Raw genomic sequence first — 21,575 nt, forward strand, 5'->3', positions numbered from 1 at the left:
ATTTTTCTTTCTGAAAATTCATATTATTCTAAGTTTTTGTTTATGTTGTTATAAATTGAGTTAACTTGTTTGTGTAATATAACAACACTTGTTTCTTATTAATTTACCATCTTTTTACATTTAAGTATTAGATCATTAAAGAAACAATACAGCTTTAATATTATCTTATAATATTAAACTTTTATTATTTATATTTAAGTAAATTATTTATGAAATAAAAAAGTAGTTTTGAAGATACTTATATTAGAATTTATAAAATTTATTGTAATTTCAACTAAAAATTTGAAATTTTTCTTATTACAGTACAAAGCCAGATAAAATTACTCCTTTTTTGATCATTTAAATAATTTAAAAGCAATTGAAATTTAAAATAAGTTTTCATTTAAATTACAGGATATGTCTTTAAATTATTTTGTCCTTTAGAGAATTCATTTTAAAATGTATATTTGCCAAAGGATGAAGTTCTTGTATATATAAATTTACTAATTCATTATTAACAAAAATATGATTTCAGTTACTTTTTTGTTCAAAGTATGAAATTTATATTCTTATAGAAGTTATAAATGTTTTTAAAATTTTAACAGGTCATTTTATCTACAATTGACTAAAAATGATGCTTTAATTGATTTGTTGGCCATATAGGGTATAATTGTTAGTGTTAATAACACTTAACATAGTTAGAAATGTTAACAATTTAAATTATTATGCTGTAAACAAGTAACAAATAATTGAAATGATAAATTTTGAAAGCACTGGTTAAGACCAATACTCTGCTATCATCTATATATGTTGAAGTCGATAACATGAAAAGACAGCTTAAAAATTTAACTGAAGATAAAGATAAGTATAACTGAAACTCTGATAACAATGGGCAAAGTTTTATGAGTGTTTTATTATTTGTATCAGAATTAGCATAACCCAAAACATAACATTAAGTGACTGATAACAATATCAATACAATAAAGAGATGTTACTGAATATACTTCTAAATATAAAATATAGAAATTATAAGCGTATACTTTTAATTAACTGTTTTGTTTTCATGATTATCTGTTAATCTATATCAGTTTTATTTCTATAATTTTATTTAATTATATGAATGTTAATGTTATCAAAATTCATGAATTAGGAAGCAATAATAAATCAGTTTAATTTATTACAGTATATCATGCGGCCCAATTATGTGGGCATTGTCACAATAAGCTGGGAGGGGGAAAAACATTGTTTCCTGAAAAACATTTACTGAAAAATAAATTATTTAAAGACAGAATCTTTTAAAAATTTTAGCAAGAATATTCTGATATCTTTCTTTACCAGCTATAACTGAACAAAATTGGTGCTTACATCTAAAGCAGATAAAGGTCTGTTTCCATTTCCTTTCTGCATGAAATATTGTTTGAATTCAGCAATATGTTCTCAAGCATCACTTGCTCAGTCACTTCAGTATATCACCATATATTACTTGGTTCTGAAGTCTTGTTTTGCCACATTTTGTTCAGTAAAGTCAAAATTGCTTTGTCCCAAACTAACTTCTTTCAGGCCTAGTAAATTCAAGAATATCTGTAGAATATCATTTTTTTACTTTGAATCTCAATCTAAAGTGCAACTTGTGATAATTGACATAATTGTGAAGCAAGTAGAAGACACTGTCCATAGTTTCCTGTTAAACATGATTGTCACTATCTGAAATAAGCAACATAAATTTACATTAAATGAATTGATTTTTGCTTTTTGTGTTTTGTGGCCCAAATAAATAGCTGTCCCAATTAAGCAGTTTACAATATTTATATTAACTAATATCAAAAGTTTATTTTTGTACTTAAACACACAATACTTTGTTGTTGTTGTTGTTGTTATTGTTGTTTTTATTATTAATTTATTAAAATGAGAAAGTTTTAACTGTGAGCCGCCGGGGAGGTTGGGAAGTCCTCTCCTTCCAGCCACAGGTCAGTGACCTACTTTCTTATCAAGGATGGCGTTTCATTCAGTTACGCATTACACAAGTGGAGGAGAGTCGGAGGGGTCGACGATAAGACGTTGGCAAAGTCGAGTAACAACACCATTTAAAAACAAAACAACAGTTTATTTAACTCGCTAACTAAATAAAAATTTACAAAACTCCTTTGACTTCGCGGATGAGAGAGAGAGAGTTCACAATAATATTTCATACCTCTGAGATAATATCGGATGGATATTCCGGCTTTAATTGTTCCTAAAGGTGGTGCGGGGTGTGGACCCAGGTCTTCCAATTAAGGTTGTTCAGTAGGTATAAGGGAAGTTAATGTCCGTCTTGGTCATTGTTCGTTCGATTGGCGACTCCCCCGAGAGGGTATGGAGGAGGGCTTTTATACGTTTTGTGGTGGAAAAATTCGTCAGGTGACCAATTGTTTTAGCAGGTGTGGGGTTAAAGTTGGTGTTAGAATGACAACATTATGATGAATTTCACTGGTAATTGTAAACTATATATGGGTTGATCGTGAGAATGTTTATATTTAAATAGAAAGAGTTATAAACTTCTCATGCACTTTATATTTCGTTTCTGTAGGTTCAAATTCCTCTAGTTAAAGGAATTTATTATAAATTTAAAGGATTAACTTCTTTTATGAAATTATATGAACTTCGAATTTCACATAACTTTTTTTGTAATTATTTTTATTAGCAACCTTAAATGATTCAAAAATTATTTATGATTTAATCATATGTTTTAATCTGTAATAATCTATTTTGTTATTAAAAGCTTTAATAAAATAAGTTTTCATTTAATGATGCAACATTAGACCAATATTTATAATTAGAGACAATTGTTAGTAAAAGTCCCAAGGAAACTAATTACAAATTAAAATAATGGCAAACAATTGCCAAATTAGACAGATATATTACCTAGCATAGTTAATCATATTAGTTACATGTATGTATAATAGAAAGGAAATATATCTTATTTTATTTCAAAATACCTTTTATAAAATTACAGTTATCAGCAGTTAATTGGGACAACCAATTATTTGGAACAAACCTTAAAGAACAATTAAATAAATCAGGAAATAACCAGTTTTCTTTATTTGGGACACTGTTGTTTAATTGGGACAGTGTCTGCTAGATGTATGGCTTGCTTGTGATGCACTAATGAACACACATGTACAGTAGTGTATTTAGATAGTATAGTGATTTGTTTACAGAGACTGGTAGTTAATGTGCTTCTAATCATTACAAATAGATGTTTGGGTCAACTCACTCAGTAAAAAAGATATATATTTAGTTTAGGAAGTTTCTGCTTTTAAATTTTTGGAATTGGTTTTGAAAGAGTTCAGACCTTTAAGTGTCTAAAATAATCACTTCATTAAATTAAATGGACTATATTGTCCAACCAGGATATATTCATCCACACAGATTAATATTTGAATGTGTATCCCAGCCATTATATTAAGGCACAAACAATGAAAATGTAGGAACCAGTCAAAAGATTTATGGGAAAATATTTGTGATTAGTTCCCAGAGATTCTTCATACCATTGGTATGCACATGATCCTAAGTAAGCACATCCTAAAAAGTAAGAAAATATAATTTATTCTCCTAACAGCAAGATGCCACGAAGAGATTTGACACTAGCAAATAGAATTGCTTTACTTGAACAAATCAAAAACCAACCACCAAACACTAGTCACCGCCGGCTGGCAGAGATAACTGGAGTGCCAAAATCTACAATTGGACGTGTGATAAAGCAGCAAGATAAACTTCAAGAGGAATGGGCATTGTGCAAAGGGCACCAGAGAACATCCCAAAAACGGAAACGTAAAAGTAAGGATCCGGATGTTGAAGAGGCACTCAACCAATGGTTCTCTGTTGTAACTGGACAAGGTGTGTGTGTTAGTGGTCCAATGTTAAAAAGTAAGTCAGAGGAGTTAGCTAAAAAAATAGGTCATGAGAATTTCAAAGCAACAGATGGTTGGTTGTCTCGATGGAAATCTAGGCATAACATTAAATTGAAGAAAGTGCATAGCAAGAAGGACAGTAGTGATTCTGTAAGTATTGGAGAGTGGAAATCTACAAAACTATCCAGCTTGCTTCAAAAGTTTTGTGCAGATGACATTTACAATGCAGATGAAACAAGCCTGTTTTATTGTGCCACACCAGATAGTTTTCTAAGTTGCAAGCAAGCACTGTTTGGTTCAAAGAAAGTAATGGATCATGTAACTGTGTTATGCTGTTCAAATATGTCAGGAAGTGATAAACGGAAGCTTTTGGTTGTTGGGAAAAGCACTAAACCTCAATGCTTTAAAGGACTTAGAATGGACAGCTTACCAGTTTTGTACTGTGCTAATAAGAATGCATGGATGACTTCTGAAATTTTTAAAAAATGGCTAATAAGTTGGGATGTGGAACTAGAACAGAAATCAAGAAAAATTCTCTTGCTTCTTGACAACTGTGTAGTACACCCTCATTTAGATTGTTTAAAAAATATCCATCTGGAATTTCTACCAACCAATAACACATCCTTGGTGCAGCCAATGAACATGGGAATTATAAAGAATTTGAAAATATTGTATCACGAAAAATTAGTAAACTACATACTTGAAGCAATTGAAGAAAATCTATTGACATCTTCAATGGCCAAGGAAAGTGCAAAGATTAATCTTTTACAAGCAGTGCAGTTTGTTGCTGATAGTTGGAGAGAAATAAGCAGCAAAACCATTCAGCACTGCTTTGCTCACTGTGGTTTTAAGCATCCAGACTTGATGATGCCAGATACAATGAACAATGAAAATTCAACTGTTTCAGAATTACAACACATCATAAGCTACAAAGGGTTTGTATATATTGATGATGATATTCAATGTTACAATGAAAATGAAGATTGTGAGGATGAAAATGTAGAAGAAATTTTAGCAAAACAGCAAGATAAGTCAGAAGACCTGAAAGACCAAGAAAGTGATGAGATTGATACACCTGAGGTTGATCAAGTGAGTGACCATGATGCCAGGAAATTTGTTGCTGGATTACGACACTATTTCATGCAGAAAGGAAATGAAGGCAGTCCTTTATCTGCATTAGATATCTGTGCTGATTTTGTTCATTTTCAGTCAGTCAAGAGAAGACGACAAGATTCACGGGATAAATTTCTCCATCATCATTAATATTCAGAAGTTGCATGCATCTTTGATTTAAATATATTATTGAAATTGATTTTTATCTCTGAGCTATATCATTTGTTCTAGGATTTATTTAAATATTTTTTGTTGTTTAGTAAACAGTAGTTTTTCTTTTATGTTTTACTCTATGTAAACTTAGCATAATTGGGACACCACTTAATTGGGCCAAAGTGTTTTAGTCCTAATGTGTCCCAATAAACTGGTACTGGTATTCACTTTTTTATTTTTTAAAGTATAGAATTTTTGGATTTTGAAGTAATATTTAATTTTCAAAATTTTTTTATATTGTATTTTGTATTATATCTGTTTCTACTTTAAGTTCACTTGAGATTTGTGTTATTTATAAATTCTTTTATAGAAATTTAAATATGTTCAATACTAGATTACTATTGTGTTGTTATTAATTGTCAAAAGTAATGTAAATATATTTTTATATTTATCTATAATAACGGTAATCCTATTTTTAAGAATCAAATACAGTATTTAAAATATTTAATAGATTCAAATATTCAAAAGTACTAACAAAATTCAGTTATAGATGTACTATATGTAATCAGCAATGGTATTTATATTCCATTTTTATGACAATTTAAATAAAAAAATATATAAAATTTCGATAGATATAATTTGAATGATGAATATGTAAAAAAAATTATAAAAATGTGTATAATAAAATGATTTATATTGATTTTGTATATGTACTTAGATACAAAAATTTCTCTAGAGAAAGTTCAATTTCTAACATGTAAAAAACTGTAAAATCTGAATAATTTTCAAAAATATTTAGAGCCAAATATTATATTTTAGTCATTTTCATTAATAATAAACTAATGTTTATGATTCTGGATTTTAATTTTAAATGGCATTTAAAAATTCATGCTTTTAGACTTTTATATATTACGAATGTGATGTAATACAGCGCATGCATGGTACTGCTTCCATATATTTTATTAGTATTAGTCTATTGTGACTATAATCTATTAATAGGAGTTATTATACTGATTTAACTTGTGAATGAAATTAGAGAGCTTGAATCAGAGCTTGATTAAGTATAAACTTTCGTTTGCATTTTAAAATTATTGTCATTCTTTGTTAGAATCAATACAAATACATTAAATTTTAATCTGTGATTATAATTGCTATTTTTTTAAAATCCAGGAACACTTTCAATATTTTCTTTCCTCTCCCATAAGCAATCAATCAGTAGTAATTCAAACAGATTAAGGATTATTATATGTTATTTGAAAGCTTTTATCAAGTGTGCCATGAAACTGTTGTTAGTTGGCACTGCCTTGATTTCATTTGGCCATTATAACCATTTTAGTACCTATATTAGGAAAATGCATTAATATATGTTGGTCTGTTAATGATATTGATTGGGTGAAAGGGAGTGCTAACATATGGAATAGTGTTAAAAATACAGGTAGCCCTCGGTTTACGCCACAGTTCTGTTCCTACAAAAGCTGGCGCAAATCAAATTGGCATAAAACAAACCTATATTTACAGTGAGGTATAGTGTTAGGTTCGACATAAGTGAAAAATAAGCAAATAATTTTGTTTATTAATTCAATATAATACAAAATACATAAAATACATTTTAAAAATTAAATTTATATCATAAAATAAAGTGAAATGTTTCTATTAAAAAATTTTAGTTTTAGATCTCATACATTTTTCAGAAAAAAAAGATCCATCTTTAATTGTTTACATTTTTGTTTTCTTTCATTGAGAATTTCAGAATATGGTCGAATATGATATTACCAAGTGTCCGAACCTGCGGTTTCCCTCATACTGAGCAGGATTACTATCGCAACGACTAGTCATCAGTACTTTTTACATTTGCACTTTGCTCCCAATCATTGTCTAACTCACAAAGTTCATCCATCAAACTTTCCATAGTTGAAAGGATACGTTAACCCAACATACAGCTACAGACAAGCGGAGACACTGATTAGCCGACCACTGGTCACCGTAGCACATATATAAGGTCAGTTTGAGTGGGAAAATTCAAGGTGGCTAAGGAGAGATAGATATCATCTGACTGACAAGATGTAGATATCGTCTGGCCAATAAAAAAGTATCCTCTGGCCAACGAGAAGTAGATTTGTCTCATTAATGATGTTTGTGATCACTGAAAGTGCTACTGCGTCGTAAGATGTTTTCTTGAACTAACTGACATGGGATACATTCATTGGCGCTGTGGATTCTGATGCCGTTTATTGGACTATTAAGTTTAATAACTTGACTCGTGGGTACCTAAACGTTTAGTATTTTAATATTAATTTAATGCAAATTTATACATACACAATAATATTAAACAGAAAAAATAAATATATTCAATAAAAATCTTTGTTTTAATGAATGTACAATGTTGCGGCTTGGTAAATACATCAACACTGAAATGAAAATCAGTCTAGCTTAGGGAAAATTGGGGAATTACACCGTGAAATGGCAAATTGTGCAGCGGCATTATTGTGAATCAGTGTAAATTGAACCAACATAAACCGAGGGCTACCTGCACAAATAAAAAGTAAAGTGAAGAAGTAATAAATACATTTTATTGAATTTTCAATTAATAAATGAATCAATGCATTTTATGGTACATGTCAGAATCAGGCATGAAGAAATGATTGAAGCATAAGTAGTTCTCAAACTGATGACAACATGCAAAAAGTGGTCTTGACTGTGATTTGAAGGCATCCCAGACAGTTCTTTCCTAGAAGAATGTTGTCAAATCTGTAAATGATGCTGGAATTTTGAAATGATTTCTCCTCCAGTGAGCTATCCTGTATGAACCAAGAATACTTGAATCTTGGTAAATCTAAATAGAAAATATTTAGATTTTTCAAGTATAATAATATAAATAAAAAAGTAAAGTGAAGAACTAGTTTACTTAACTTTTTATTTGTATTTCTAACATTATTCCAATACTGTAATCCTTTCTTTTATCCATCAATATCATTTCTAGACCAATATAACTTACATTAGTGCATTTTCCTGTAGAGGACTGATATAGCTGTAGTGAAAGAAATCAAAGTAGTCCCTGACAATGATTTTGTGACACACTTGGTAAAGACTTTCAAACAATGTATAATAATCTAGAATCTGTCTGAATCACTACTGATTGTTTACTTGTTGGTATTTATTTAATGATCAAAAAAGTTGACACATGCCAGCATTAATATATTTTTTTAAATATCTGATATAAAATCATTAATCAGACTTTAATTGCTATATTTCTTATATTTTAATTTGAATTGATGATGCATTTATTCTATGTAAATTAAATTATGTAAAAAATTTTGAATTCTTTAACAAGCTAAATGCTTGAAATGAAATAGATTTTATAAATTAATATAGTTTAAAAAATTCTAATATTTTTTGTTTAAATTTAGCTAAATAAAGTTTGGTGATATTAATACTAGTACAGTATATACTCAAAGATAATCTTCACACAGTTGCCAAAAAGCAATAAAACAGACCAATTATCTACCATGCTTGTGCCAGATGTGGTTCATGAGCCACCAATTGAACCACCCAATACTAGATATAGCATACTACTATAAAGATTTCCTGATATGGTTTTAATTTTTGTATGATATGATACACATACATTTTCAAAATACTCTTATATAGGCTGAGTACAGTTTTATATCTTCCTCTAGAAATACACAAATATCTTCATTGAAGATAAGAATTCTACTGAAATGTTTTATAACTAGATCTGAAATTAATGCTTTGAAAAATATAGAATTGTTCTTATTTTATAATTGGTTGATAATGCAAAAAAGATTTGCTTCCACATAAAATGAAGGGTAAACCTAGAGATCTAAGTTAGATAAATGACTCATAACACTTTTAAATTTTAGTTCATTTATTTTGTTGCAAGAATGTATTAATAGCTTATAATGTAGAAATAATTATGTTATATTCATTCTAACTGTGATGATTTTATGTATATATACACTTTTATACTTTTTAAAATTATCTTGTATTTGATTAATTGATTGGTGGAGGAAAAATTGTTCAAGATTTCTATTTGTTTTCAAACAAATAGAAACAAATACAAAATTTTAGTAATATTTTTTTATTATAAATGTGGTCATCTGTTCTCCAAAGACATGTAAATTCTCTCTTTGTTATATATATAAGCAGTCTCTACATTATTGGTTAATATAAAAATATAAAAGTTTTAAAAAATCTTAATCTATGGTTTATTAAATGACATTTATTTTTATTTCAAGTTTGTTTTTTGGGCTGCAATTTGAAAAAATTGTAGACCTATAAATTCCCACTGTCATCTGTTTGTCTGTCCATTCACTGTCTATTTATCATTGTGGAAATTTACAGATCTACAATTTTTTCAAATTGCAGCCCAATAAAAAAATATTTTTCAAGTAAATCTTTAATAATATAGAATATTTATGTTGTTATTTTTAAATAATACAAATAAATGTTCAATGATGTTGATGTTGAAGAACTAGACGATGAGATGACACAATTTATTTTAATGTTGAGAAAAGAAAATTTGTGTAGCCCAAACGATATGTATCAGTTCATAAAAAATAACATTGCATCCTCTATTCCTAATACCAAAATATTGTTAAGAATTTACTTAAGTATGCCTGTAAGTAATGCAACAGGAGAGATCTTTCTCTGTTTTAAAACGAGTTAAAAATTATTTAAGAAATTCAGCAGGACAGGAAAGGCTAAGATCTGTAGGAAGCATTGCTAAAGAAAAAGGTACTCTCCAATGACTAGATTGGATTGCAAAGATGATATTGATCAATTTTCCAAAATGAAAATCCAAAAACAAAAAATGTAAATTTTTTGAAAGCTGATTAATGACTGTAATTATATATATATATATATATGTATTTCATTATACCAGAAACATTTTATTATACAATTATTATTATATTAATGTTTGTATCCTCTATTATTATTAAAAATTTTAAGATACATTATTTAAGATTTCTTTAGAAGCAACTTATTTAAATGGGGGTCCCAATTTAAATTTTGTGTAGGTCCCACTAGAGGCTTAATCCAGCACTGGTGTTATGTATGCAATTAACTTTATTAAATAAATGTACAATTCTAAGATGTTCTGAAACATCTTTTCTCGTGAAATACACAGTCTTGAGACATTTTAAAAACTATTTAGTATAATAAATGTAATTACTTTTTTACAAAAAATTTATTATTATATTGTTTATTTTTTTTTTAAAGATAGCAAACAGAATTTCAATCAGAAAATAGATGTATCATTTTATTAGTGTCAAAATATACTATGTTACAGTATCATTTATATTCTTCATTTAATTTTAGTTTACCAGAAAATTATACAAGTGAAATTACTAAAATAATGTCTAAGGGAATGCTAAAATAGCTGGTAATTTATAGAATATACATAATTTAAGTCAAAATATAATTATTTTTATTTATAACATACAAATTTTTGTTTTTAAGTTACTTGAAAGTAGCTTTAATTAAGGAAAAATGTTTTGAGTTTTTATTAATTAGATTATTTATTTGACATAATTAATTTAATTATTAAAAAATTATGTATTGTAAATGAGAATAAATGTAAATATCAAGTAGATCANTTTAAGTCGTTACTTCAAAGCTTGAAAGTTCATTTACAAGATAATAATATTAAAGACAAAAAAAATGAGAAATTTGTGAAAAAAAAATTGATGTTCTGGCTTTCAGTTTATTTCTTTAATACCACTTGGAAATTTTTAAAATGTTTGCCTCTCTGCTTCACCGATCTTGCAGTGGGTGAGACTATCCAAGCATAAATGACACAAGTGTACATTCATACATGACAGATTTTTAGATGTTTAGATTTTTTTTCATTTAGCCAAATATCTCGTTTTTATATTTTTATGAATAAAATATTCCAAAATTTACTCGTAAAAGGAATATTTTTGTTTATTAAATTGCAAAATAGAACTGATATTTTATCATTTACACGAACGATTTGCTTTGAATAAAAGATGATGACACATCCGGCTCATCGGCGGATCTGGAGCAAAAATCCTTGAAGGGATAATAAAATAATATTTGTTAAATTTGATATATTTAAGACGTTTTGTATATAAACCTGGAAAGAGGAATTATTCCTGGTGGATGCTCTCGATTCAGTTGTTTAGCTTTCAAATTATACAGAAATAAACTACATAAACATTTTTTTTCGCTAGTAACTAGGTACTTAATTTTTTAAGTAAAATATATATATATAAATTTTATTTGAAATTTAATATATATATTATATATTCTTTTATGAGAATACTGTATATATCCTCTTCGGATTAATGTATAGTTTGATACACCAAATCGTGTAAGAAAACTTTGTTTTTCTTATTACTTACGAAAAATATAATAAAAAGACTAACTGTGAATGATATTAAATTGAATTTATGAAGAGAATTTGTGAGAGAACTTAACTAGAAATATTTTAATTATTTCAAAAAACATGCAAAAAAATTACTACTATTTTCAGTCCACCATTGGTAGAGTGGATAAAACTATTGAACACTTATAGTAGGTCCGGGTTTGCGCCTGACTAATGAGATGACAGCGTGGAGTTTTCCCGGTTTTTCTCACGTGCCTAACACTTAAATAGGAATCCCATGAAAGTCCTTCCGGGAGGCCACCCTCCTTGGCAGATCGCGTTGCCTTATTCCATACAACAATATTTCCCTTCTCATTCGTGACGTATTTTTATCTTTCGAATTTTTATACTCTGATAAGCAGGACCTATCGGCCAATGCCTGATCATTCACCGGGCATCAAAAACATTTGTCAGTTTTCATTCCGTTGCACTTTTTGCATATTAAGGGAAAAAACCTTTATTATTTAAAAAATAAAATAGAAATTTTAGCACTACTTGTTTTTTTTAATATACTAGGAGCCTCTAAAAGGTAAATGGCCAGGGCCTCTCTCGACCTCTGAGAGGCCCTGTTGATAAGTATTTTGAAAATCTGAGTTTTGTATTGTGTTTCTATACATTAATTAGACGTTACTTATTAAAATCAGGTGCTTATTCTTATGAGCATTTTTATAAACTACGGATTAACGAGTTTATTATCCAAAATTAGTAATATCTTTCTCGTTTGAAAATGCTTGTAAGGACGAGCATCATTGCATGATGATGATTAATTAATTTCTCATGATAATTGTACCATTAATAAATAATAAAATTTAACATTTTAATGAATTAAGCAATTATAGATAATATTTTTTTCGATAAAAATACAGTCGAACCTCCAGTAGTGGCCACCTCCTAACGACGGCCGTTTTTTTTATGTTTCCTTCAGTGGCCGTTGTTCACAGGTTTACTGTGTACTAATAGTTTCCGAACTATTAATAATGATGTGAAGTAGTTTCTTAGTAGCTTATGGCGTTATAAATGTTGTTAATACTTTGTATAAAAAAACGTAGTAACTAGACTGTGCCATATACAAAATTGATTATGATTTATTATATCAAATTTTGACAGAATACTAATTAACTTTTTTATATAAAGGAAACTTTCCAGTAAAAATATAATTATGATATATTATAAATGATAGATTTTAATTTTTAAAAATTTGATTAAAAGTATAAACAAAGTTTGCAAAAAACCAACAATATCACAAAAACAACGAAAATTGTAATTCCATATCTAATTTCAATTAGCCCGGATTTAAATAACTATTTAATTTAGAGAATTAAAAAATATATATGCATAAATTTAAATACATAATTTTATTTCTTTTAATAGATTCCAATGATGATGAGTCTAATATGGAGAATAACAACACAGATAAAAACAGGTAAATTCGTCTTAATAATTCTACTGTCATTTTATCAAGTTTAGGGGCCGTCCATTAATTAGTGTACAGTTTTTTGAATCACTTTTGACACCCTCTTTGTTGTGTATAATGATGTACTTTTGGTAAACTCTCTTCAGTTACGTGTACAATAAATTCATGAACCCTCTTGACATTGAAGAAATGACTTAAAAAGTTCTGCAAATATTTTCTAACTGATAGTTTATTCGCATGACTAGTATGTAGGCTTATAAGAACAAGTTCGTATGCTAGTAAAAAGTCCACGTAGACAGTGATTCGACCCTCCCCTCCCCATTTTGTACAATGATGTACTTTTCACGATCCCTCCTCCCCCTTAAACTGTACACGTAATTAATAGACGGTTCTTTATATAATACTCTATTATATTTAATGATTGTTGTATCGAATATAAAATTGTCTCGTTGAAAGACCTTAGATTAAAAATTTACATATTTATGAATGATAAGGTAAGAAGAAAACACAAATTGTATAATGATAGATAACCTTATCTTTTTCATTTATAAAGTCTATGTCATTTATAATTACTCAGCTTCTTAGTGTTAATTTATATTAGTTAACCAGCAATTCTTATTTATTATGTTGATTATTGAACGGAGCGCAGATAAGACAAGCTGATCCATCACCACACCCATCTAAGTCAAAATCTAGCTAAAGACTTGAATTTATCTAGTAGGAAGGTCATTGAATTTGAACGGAAACTTATTTTATATCTTATCAAAAGATGCTATCAATACTTTTAATTATATTTAAAGAATTTTTAACTTAATCAAAATTTTATAACGTTGGAATAAATCAAAAATGTGTATCGTACATTTATCAGATTTAATTTAACTGTGTGCGGCGCTTGAATTTAGCAGATTAAAAATGCCTTGAATTTTACGTTTCTTTTACTATTATACTCTTAAAATTAATAATTTAAATTATTATTACGTCAATTGTAATAAATACTGGATTTTAAGTCGTTACTTCAAAGCTTGAAAGTTCATTTACAAGAATTGTTGCATGCGATAATTTCAGGAATCCGTTTAGTCCTTATCAGTTTTAACTCTAAATATTTAAAAATACTGATTAAAACTCGGAATTAGTAAAGACTAAATGGATTCTTGAAATTATCGCATGCAACAATTCTTGTAAATAAACTTTCAAGCCTGAAATAGCGGCTTAAAATTCAGCCGTAACTAAACGCACTTTTGATTAATCATCACGAATAAAATTTTAATAACTATTGCATGATGTTTCAAAGCAAACACACGACAATATTAATATTATATTCATGCGTAATTAGATCATTAAATATAAAAATTATTTATGAAAATTGTCCTACGTTTAACTAGAATTGTTACGAATTTATATTTTCTGTATGAACGTTTTAACATTTTATTTGAAAAATTGTTATCTGTTTGATGGTAGAATAATATAGTACCTTACCCAGTCTTGTTTAGAAAATTCTTCAAGGCATTTCAATATGATGATAAATAATGTTACGTCTACTATTCTAGTTGTGATTCGCATTTTGATAAGGTCACAAACCTTTACTTATGTAGCCTACATATTAAAATCCAATGCTTTATCATTCAGTCTTTTGCAAATATATATATATGTGTGTGTGTGTTCTATTAATATTAACTGCTCTTGTAAGAATTTCATGTAATAAATCTAGAAAAATATAAATTAAAATAACTCTATTGTTTCATCATATATCATCAATACAATTGGTGTTAAACACAGTGAATTTTCTTAGCTTTGATGATAATCAAATCTAAGAAAATTTCATTGATCCTATTATTCATGTAAAGACAAAACATATTCTTATCATTTACTATTTTATTATTAATATACAATAAAACCTGTGTAAAACGTGACCCGAATAAGCCAGAAACCTGACATAAACAGAAAAAATTCAATACCGTGCTGTCCCGTTTTACATAGGTTTTACTGTGTTTAATTATGCGAATAACAGTAATTAATGGAAATTTTTGATAACGTAACATAATGTTTAATTAGATTTATATCCATGAAAATTAAGAATGTGTCAATATAATAATAAATTTATCTATAATATATTAAAATAATTATTCAGGTATAGAAGAATGAATTTAGACGCAGATTGCAGAGAAGAAATTGGCCGGCAATGCAAAAGATTGTTAGATTATGAATTTAAATACATAATTTTATTTCTTTTAATAGATTCCAATGATGATGAGTCTAATATGGAGAATAACAACACAGATAAAAACAGGTAAATTCGTCTTAATAATTCTACTGTCATTTTATCAAGTTTAGGGGCCGTCCATTAATTAGTGTACAGTTTTTTNTGCGGCCTCTGGGTCTTCCTCTCCTTTCCAAGATAGTCCCATTTTGAAGGAGTGTCCCTTGTTCGCGAATGAACCATTCCATCACGTCTTGACAACTCCAGGACGATGCGGTCGACTTCTGTTGATGGAAAGATGTCGATCCGAGGTCGGGAGATGGAGACGAAGATGGGTGCGAGACACACACACAACAACAGATCCGTCATTTGGAACTTACGGGAGAAGAAGCCATCGCGTCCTTGAATTTCTGGGGTTTTATCCATTTTCTCTCAGATTCTCCTTTCCGATTGGTCTCTCCTCGTCACCTGATGACAATTCGAAACCTTTCGGGGGCACGGGAGAGGTCAAAATCGAAGTTTAATTCAATCTCCAAAGAATTCGAAAATTCGATCTCTCGTTAGCGTCGCATTTTCATAAAATAAAAATCTATTTCTAACTATTATATAGTTTTTCTCTAAAACAATTATTTTAACACGAATTTTAGTGAGGGTTCAGACCTGTCCAGAGCCTCACATATTAAAATAATTATTCAGCTATAGAAGAATGAATTTAGACGCAGATTGCAGAGAAGAAATTGGCCGGCAATGCAAAAGATTGTTAGATTATGGCAGAATGCGGTATCTCATAGATCATAATTACGATGCAAAATTAATATGTTACGTGGAACCTGCTGTATCGCTGGAAAATATTGCTCTTGTTGCAATAAATAAAAAATTATAGTTATGTTATTGATATAAATTATTTTTTATGATTTTTATTACTATAAAAATCGGTTAAAAACTTTTCAAAAATAAAGTTATTTTATAAAACATTTTGTTTGAATTTTTTTTCCTTCATTAACAGAATAAATTATAGATGTGTATGTATATTTCAGTACACTCTTGCTAATCCGGCCGTCAGTTATCTCCCATTATAATTTGTTTCCCTTTTTATTCGTGTTTTTTAAATATAAACAGTAAACTTGTAACATACAATTAATTCTTTATTAAATTTAATCACTTTATATAACTGTACAGTAGCAAAAAAGGATCAGTACAGGTCACATCATTCATTTCCTACATACACACACGCTAATCTGGCACTCCGCTGTGAAAGGAATGGCCGGATTAACAAGCTTCTAGGGTGAAAAGGTTTTAGTTGCCATTTCTGACTAGAGTTTTGTTGCAGTGTATTTTGTAAAATTAAATGAAAAGTTTATCAAGTTTTCTGAAATGGTATATAGAAACTGTATAGTTAGACCTAATCTTAAAAACATGTTGACATGTTAGAAACAGGCCAAACTAAAGTCGAAGTTTCAATTGCTTTAAAGTGTTTTTCCATATACATGCTCTCAAGATGTTTTTAAAATTTGAAACTAGAAATACAAGTCTGAGATGACTTGCATTTCTAGTTCAATTCAGAATCATCTGCGAATGATGACCGTTATTTGGCATTAATTGTAATTATTCATAAAATGACAGTTACTTTTTTTATAACCGAGTTAAAAGAACGACAAAATTATTGATTTCCAAAGAAGCCTGTGTTTGAAACCAGTGGTTTTTGTTTTTCTTTCACACTTAAAAAGATAAGACGACTTTTTCTTTGCATAAGTGCACCGGATTGCACATCATGGAACAAAATTATACAGTCTTAATTTAGTGTAAATGATTCTCGTCGAACCTATAGAGAGAACAACACTCTATGTATTATACTTCGCTTTACATCAGGTGAGCAAAGGCCATTATGGATTTTTCATTTTGTTTGCAAAATTAGGCCGTGAAATATACATACTTTTCAACTAAACTATTCTATAAAGTTTTTCCTGAGTGTTGCATATTCGGTTTTGATATTTACATGATCACACGGAATATCTATCTGGTTTATGATTTTCTTTAATAGCAAACTATTTAGCTAATTCGTTAGCTCATTTAATGTGGCAAACGAGATTTCCGGATATAAATCCAATTGAGGGTATCTAGAAAGAAAAAACAATGTGATAAATCACCAAAAAATCTCGAGCTATTTCAAAAACGAGATTTGATGCCCACTGATTTGGTAATCTAAGTATAAGTACCAGTATGGTAATCAACCATACTCGTTGTGTGCATAAGGTGATCATGTTTAAAAGTTTTTTACGTCTACGTAAATAAAACTCATCTGCTAAATTATCTATAGCCCTACATAGTTTAATGGAATGTTCAAAAATATTGCACCAACTTATATGATTTTGCAACGTAGCTTTTGAAGCACACTGTGGTAAATAAATCACATGTGAGTGGGTATTTTATATTTAATTACATTAAATGTAATAATATAAATTTTAATTTATCTAGGCCTATTTATAGAACATGTAATTCGCTAATTTTCTCATTAATTTTGTTTCGAAGACATTTCAGGATTTACAAATGAGTGTTTATTAAAAAGTTGTGTGACAAGGAAACGCCTTGTGACAAAGCATTAACAGAGGTCAACGTCATTAGATATAAGTAAATATGTTTTCAGTTTTAACATTTGATAATCGACAGACAGGATTTAACAATGAACAATGTTACAATTAACATACTAATGACATACATGATACAGAAAAAAACGAGTCAATCCGAGCTTTGATAATGCTCGAACAAGTTAAATTTTAAGAGAAAATAAATGGCCAACTACAGAAAAATATTGTAATATTTCCTTTAAGTATGTAATTGCGGAAATAAGATTGTTATTCAGTCAATTGTCAATAACACGCGATAGAAAATACCCATTTATTTTCTATAAAATTATACTTTATGTAATTTGATAATTTAATGAAAGCTCAATAGAATTTCAATGAATTAAATTTTCCAAGAATATTTTCCGTATCACTTTAGAATAATAAAATCGAATGACAGAGCAGATTTTTAGATGAATAAATTGTTAATTCGTATCCCAAAAGTTATTTTAATTGTCAATCTATTTTTAGAAAAACTAGTTCTAACTCTTAGTTTCCTAAGAAATCATGAATATTACATTAACTTTAACTGTAGCAATGCATCATATACTTAAGAGAATAAACAAGTTACATTGCAGCAGTTAACAAGTAAGACTCAATATTTTCTGCAAACTTTTGATGATTGATAATACTCTGTCATATCAATCTGTTATTGATCAACTCAACTTGTTGCTTTAAATTAATTTTATTATATCGGTTTTTTTAATATGCTTTTTCTGAAAAAAAAATATATTTTTTTAATATTTTCAAATGGTTCATTAAAAAGTTAGAGTAAGCCATGCAAGAATTTAGATTGGATGTATAAATCTCACTTAACTTGACCTTATGAAGCACTTCTTTGTGTCATTGTCCTTTGTAGGAAGTACAAGTAATAATGTAAATAATTAGCAATGTGATAAATGAAAACATAACTGCTGACCTAACGTATAAAACATGGTTACAACATATAAAGGACCCTTTCCCTCCATTAAATATTGTGAGATCCTAAGCTGCATTGTATGCAAATCCGGCCTTGGATAGCATAGAGATGGACCCAATTAATATATATATTTTTTTCATGTTTCTTTAATCTACACGAAGCTTTCTACTGAATACATTCCTTTAATGATATTGTTTTGTTTATTATAAGCATACAGAAGCTATTTATAGCTGGAGATGCATAACTTATAAACGGTCTACCTCCTATTCTAAAAATTGAGTTACCATATCAGGAACCGAGATGACCCGGGGATAGCATTAGGTCAACCGCGCGATTATTATAACGGTATCATTGTGTTATTGTTTTCATAAGTTATCGAAATAGAGGTTACTTGATAAAGAAGCGGGATGCTCAGAATTGCAACGTGTTTGCTATCAATCTTACTCGTAACAGTTCAGGCTCAAGTATTCAAATTTGGCACTTGCCCCGATGTACCCACGTTACCATATTTCAATATGAATAGAGTAAGTAACATTAACACGATTTATACGTTGATTTTTAAGTAAAGAAATCGTATTTGTTAGTTTTTAGGCGAATGGTACGTCATACAAAGATTTCAATCCAATAATCGTTGCATTAAACAGAACATCAGCAAAACAGATGATTACGCTTATAAAATAACGTATAAACTTTCTGAAACTAGGAAATCGACTACATTATCTTTCCTTGGGTAAGTTATCACTTGATTTTAAAGCATAAAATTCTTGAAAATTCTTAAGTCATCGATTGATTTTACGTTTGTAAAGATTAGAACAGATGATAGAACAAAGTAGCAATATTCATTTCCCATATTCGAATATATCCTCAAAAATGGAGGTCAATCTTCCTCTAAGTAAGTTTGTATTGGTTTCTTGTTGTATTTGAAATATTTTTAAGTGTTAAATAAGTGTATTATTCTAGGTGTTTGGGGAGCGAGTAATTATTGGGTGGTCATGACCGATTATACAATGTATGCCGCCGTATGGAGTTGTCGAAATATGTTCTTTGGCCAGGTACAAAGTGCGGATATCCTCAGCAGAACCCCTAGGCTTGACAGACTTATCATCGATAAAATTCGGCGCAGGTTCGAGGGATACGGGATCAACGTCAATCATTTTTCTGTTATCGATCACAGCGAGTGTCCAGAAGCAGAGAGGAGAAGATCGTCTTTCTTTGTTTTGCTCGTATAGATTAGACCAGGGGTCGGCAACCTATGGCAGGCGGGACGATTTTCAGTGCCACTCTCATTGAATAGAAACGTAGTAAAAATTAAATTTTAATTATTAAATTTTTAATTCCTTTATAACCGGACCAATTTTGATACTATATATAATAAAAATTGGTAAAATCATATCAGCACCCGGAATAACACTATAACTTAGGTTCGGCACAACACCGCTCAAAGGTTGCCGACCCATGGATTAGATCATATATTAAAAAAAGTTATTTATTTATTAAATTATTTGTTTTAAAATAATTACGTTGAATGCGATAAAANTCATTTTTCAAAAAATAAAAGCTCAATTTTTTTGTTTTTAAGAAATAGTTATATTGAGCTGTAGAGTTGGTACACAAATCTTCCAACACTTTTATGAAACCTCAATGAATATTTATTAATTGTGGTTTAGTTTCATTTTTTATTGATTTCTTTTCTCTGTTTAGTGTTTTAAAAATATTAAAATTGTAATTACACATATTACGATTTTATTCGGTAAATTGTTTAATTGAGATCGACGTCATAACACCAATAGAATAACATTTTCATTCAGTCCGCGTGGCCTAACGGACAAGGCGTCTGACTTCGAATCAGAAGATTGCAGGTTCGAATCCTGTCGCGGACGATTTTATTTTTTCTCTCCCTTTTTTCATTTTAATATTACAATTTTATTCTCATTACAACACTATTAAGTCCAGCTGAATCGGAATTTTAGTTGTATTTATACAAAAACAAATTACGCATTACAGTACAATTATCTAGGTGAAGACTTAATTAGAGCATGAAAAAGGGCATGCCTTCAAAAGGTTGTTTTGGTTATTGAGGCATATTTAATAGAGGAAATGTTTTCTTTTTTTCTTTTTTTTTGGTATGTGAAATTTTAAAGTTTGCTGTGGGAAATTGCTTACAACAATGCTTAACATCTAAACGTATCTTTAGAAGAATGGGTTTTGTGTAAGCGCATCATATTTGCAATAACGTAAATTAGAATAAACGGAGTTGCGAACGTGCGCCACTTAATCTGTTGTTATTCATAAGGTGACAGGTGTGACCTCCACCTGTCACGTCCCGTATAGCGTCATTTCCTATACAAGAAGATAGTTACCAATTTACAAAGCTTTTCCGATCATTTGATGTTAGTGACGTCAGGAAACGAAGGACATTTAAGATTTCCCCGAAACCATTTTCATAGTCGCATAGGTACTGAAATTCTTATTTCGAAATTCTCCGAAATATCTTAAAATGAGATGTCATAATCGATACGAAGTCCTTTATTAATTTGTCACGGACGAAAAACCAAGTTGTTACGCTGCTCATTTTTTTTTTGTTACTGCTTTAAAAAAATAATAATAAATAAAACACTTAACATTTCTCGAGGCATGTTTATAGGTGATATTGTCAATGAATATTTTTCTACCAAGGTTTTCTTGCACTATGTCAAGGTGACAAAGTCAAGGTCTATTGTCAACTCACTTGGAAATTTAATTGTATTCACTGTGAGGCGGTGTTTTTTTACACGCAGCAGTACTCGTTTACGGGTTAATTAAATGGCTGACCGTTCTTCAAAGTAAACAAGGAGGATTTTATGAAAGGATTAAATTAATGGTTCTACATCGGTGTTATTT

At 29.2% G+C, this 21,575-nt stretch overlaps 2 protein-coding genes and 1 non-coding gene across 3 annotated transcripts in view; all 3 read left to right on the forward strand.

Annotated features, from left to right (window-relative positions):
• LOC111624546 (tRNA:m(4)X modification enzyme TRM13 homolog) overlaps positions 1-16,056 on the forward strand; it is a 49,545-nt gene extending 33,489 nt beyond the window's left edge. The window contains exons 10-12 of the mRNA XM_023367422.1: positions 12,916-12,967; positions 15,087-15,245; positions 15,852-16,056. Of these exons, the coding sequence (XP_023223190.1) occupies positions 12,916-12,967; positions 15,087-15,245; positions 15,852-16,038 (398 nt within the window). The 3' untranslated portion in view covers positions 16,039-16,056. The remainder of the gene's footprint in view (positions 1-12,915; positions 12,968-15,086; positions 15,246-15,851) is intronic.
• Positions 16,057-16,865: 809 nt separating this feature from the next.
• LOC111624538 (apolipoprotein D-like) lies at positions 16,866-19,979 on the forward strand. Its single transcript, XM_023367412.1, has 4 exons — positions 16,866-17,024; positions 19,280-19,425; positions 19,502-19,587; positions 19,656-19,979. Exons 1-4 carry the CDS (start codon positions 16,962-16,964, stop codon positions 19,922-19,924), a joined length of 564 nt encoding a protein of 187 aa, XP_023223180.1. The 5' UTR covers positions 16,866-16,961; the 3' UTR covers positions 19,925-19,979.
• A 523-nt stretch (positions 19,980-20,502) lies between these two features.
• Positions 20,503-20,575, forward strand: Trnar-ucg. Its single transcript has one exon. It is a non-coding gene; the product is annotated as a tRNA-Arg (tRNA).
• Positions 20,576-21,575: the final 1,000 nt, after the last annotated feature.

The sequence above is a fragment of the Centruroides sculpturatus genome, unplaced genomic scaffold (genome assembly GCF_000671375.1).
Source record: "Centruroides sculpturatus isolate CEXI.00-Female unplaced genomic scaffold, Cexi_2.0 scaffold360, whole genome shotgun sequence".
Classification (NCBI taxonomy): Eukaryota; Metazoa; Arthropoda; class Arachnida; order Scorpiones; family Buthidae; genus Centruroides; species Centruroides sculpturatus.

Excerpts from the sequence above, each read along its gene's own strand:
- LOC111624538 (XM_023367412.1), top strand. The coding sequence starts at position 16,962 with ATGATTCTCGTCGAACCTATAGAGAGAACAACACTCTATGTATTATAC. Across the intron at positions 17,025-19,279 it reads TATACTTCGCTTTACATCAG|TTTTTAGGCGAATGGTACGT; the intron begins GTGAGCAAAGGC and ends CGTATTTGTTAG. Across the intron at positions 19,588-19,655 it reads GGAGGTCAATCTTCCTCTAA|GTGTTTGGGGAGCGAGTAAT; the intron begins GTAAGTTTGTAT and ends GTATTATTCTAG.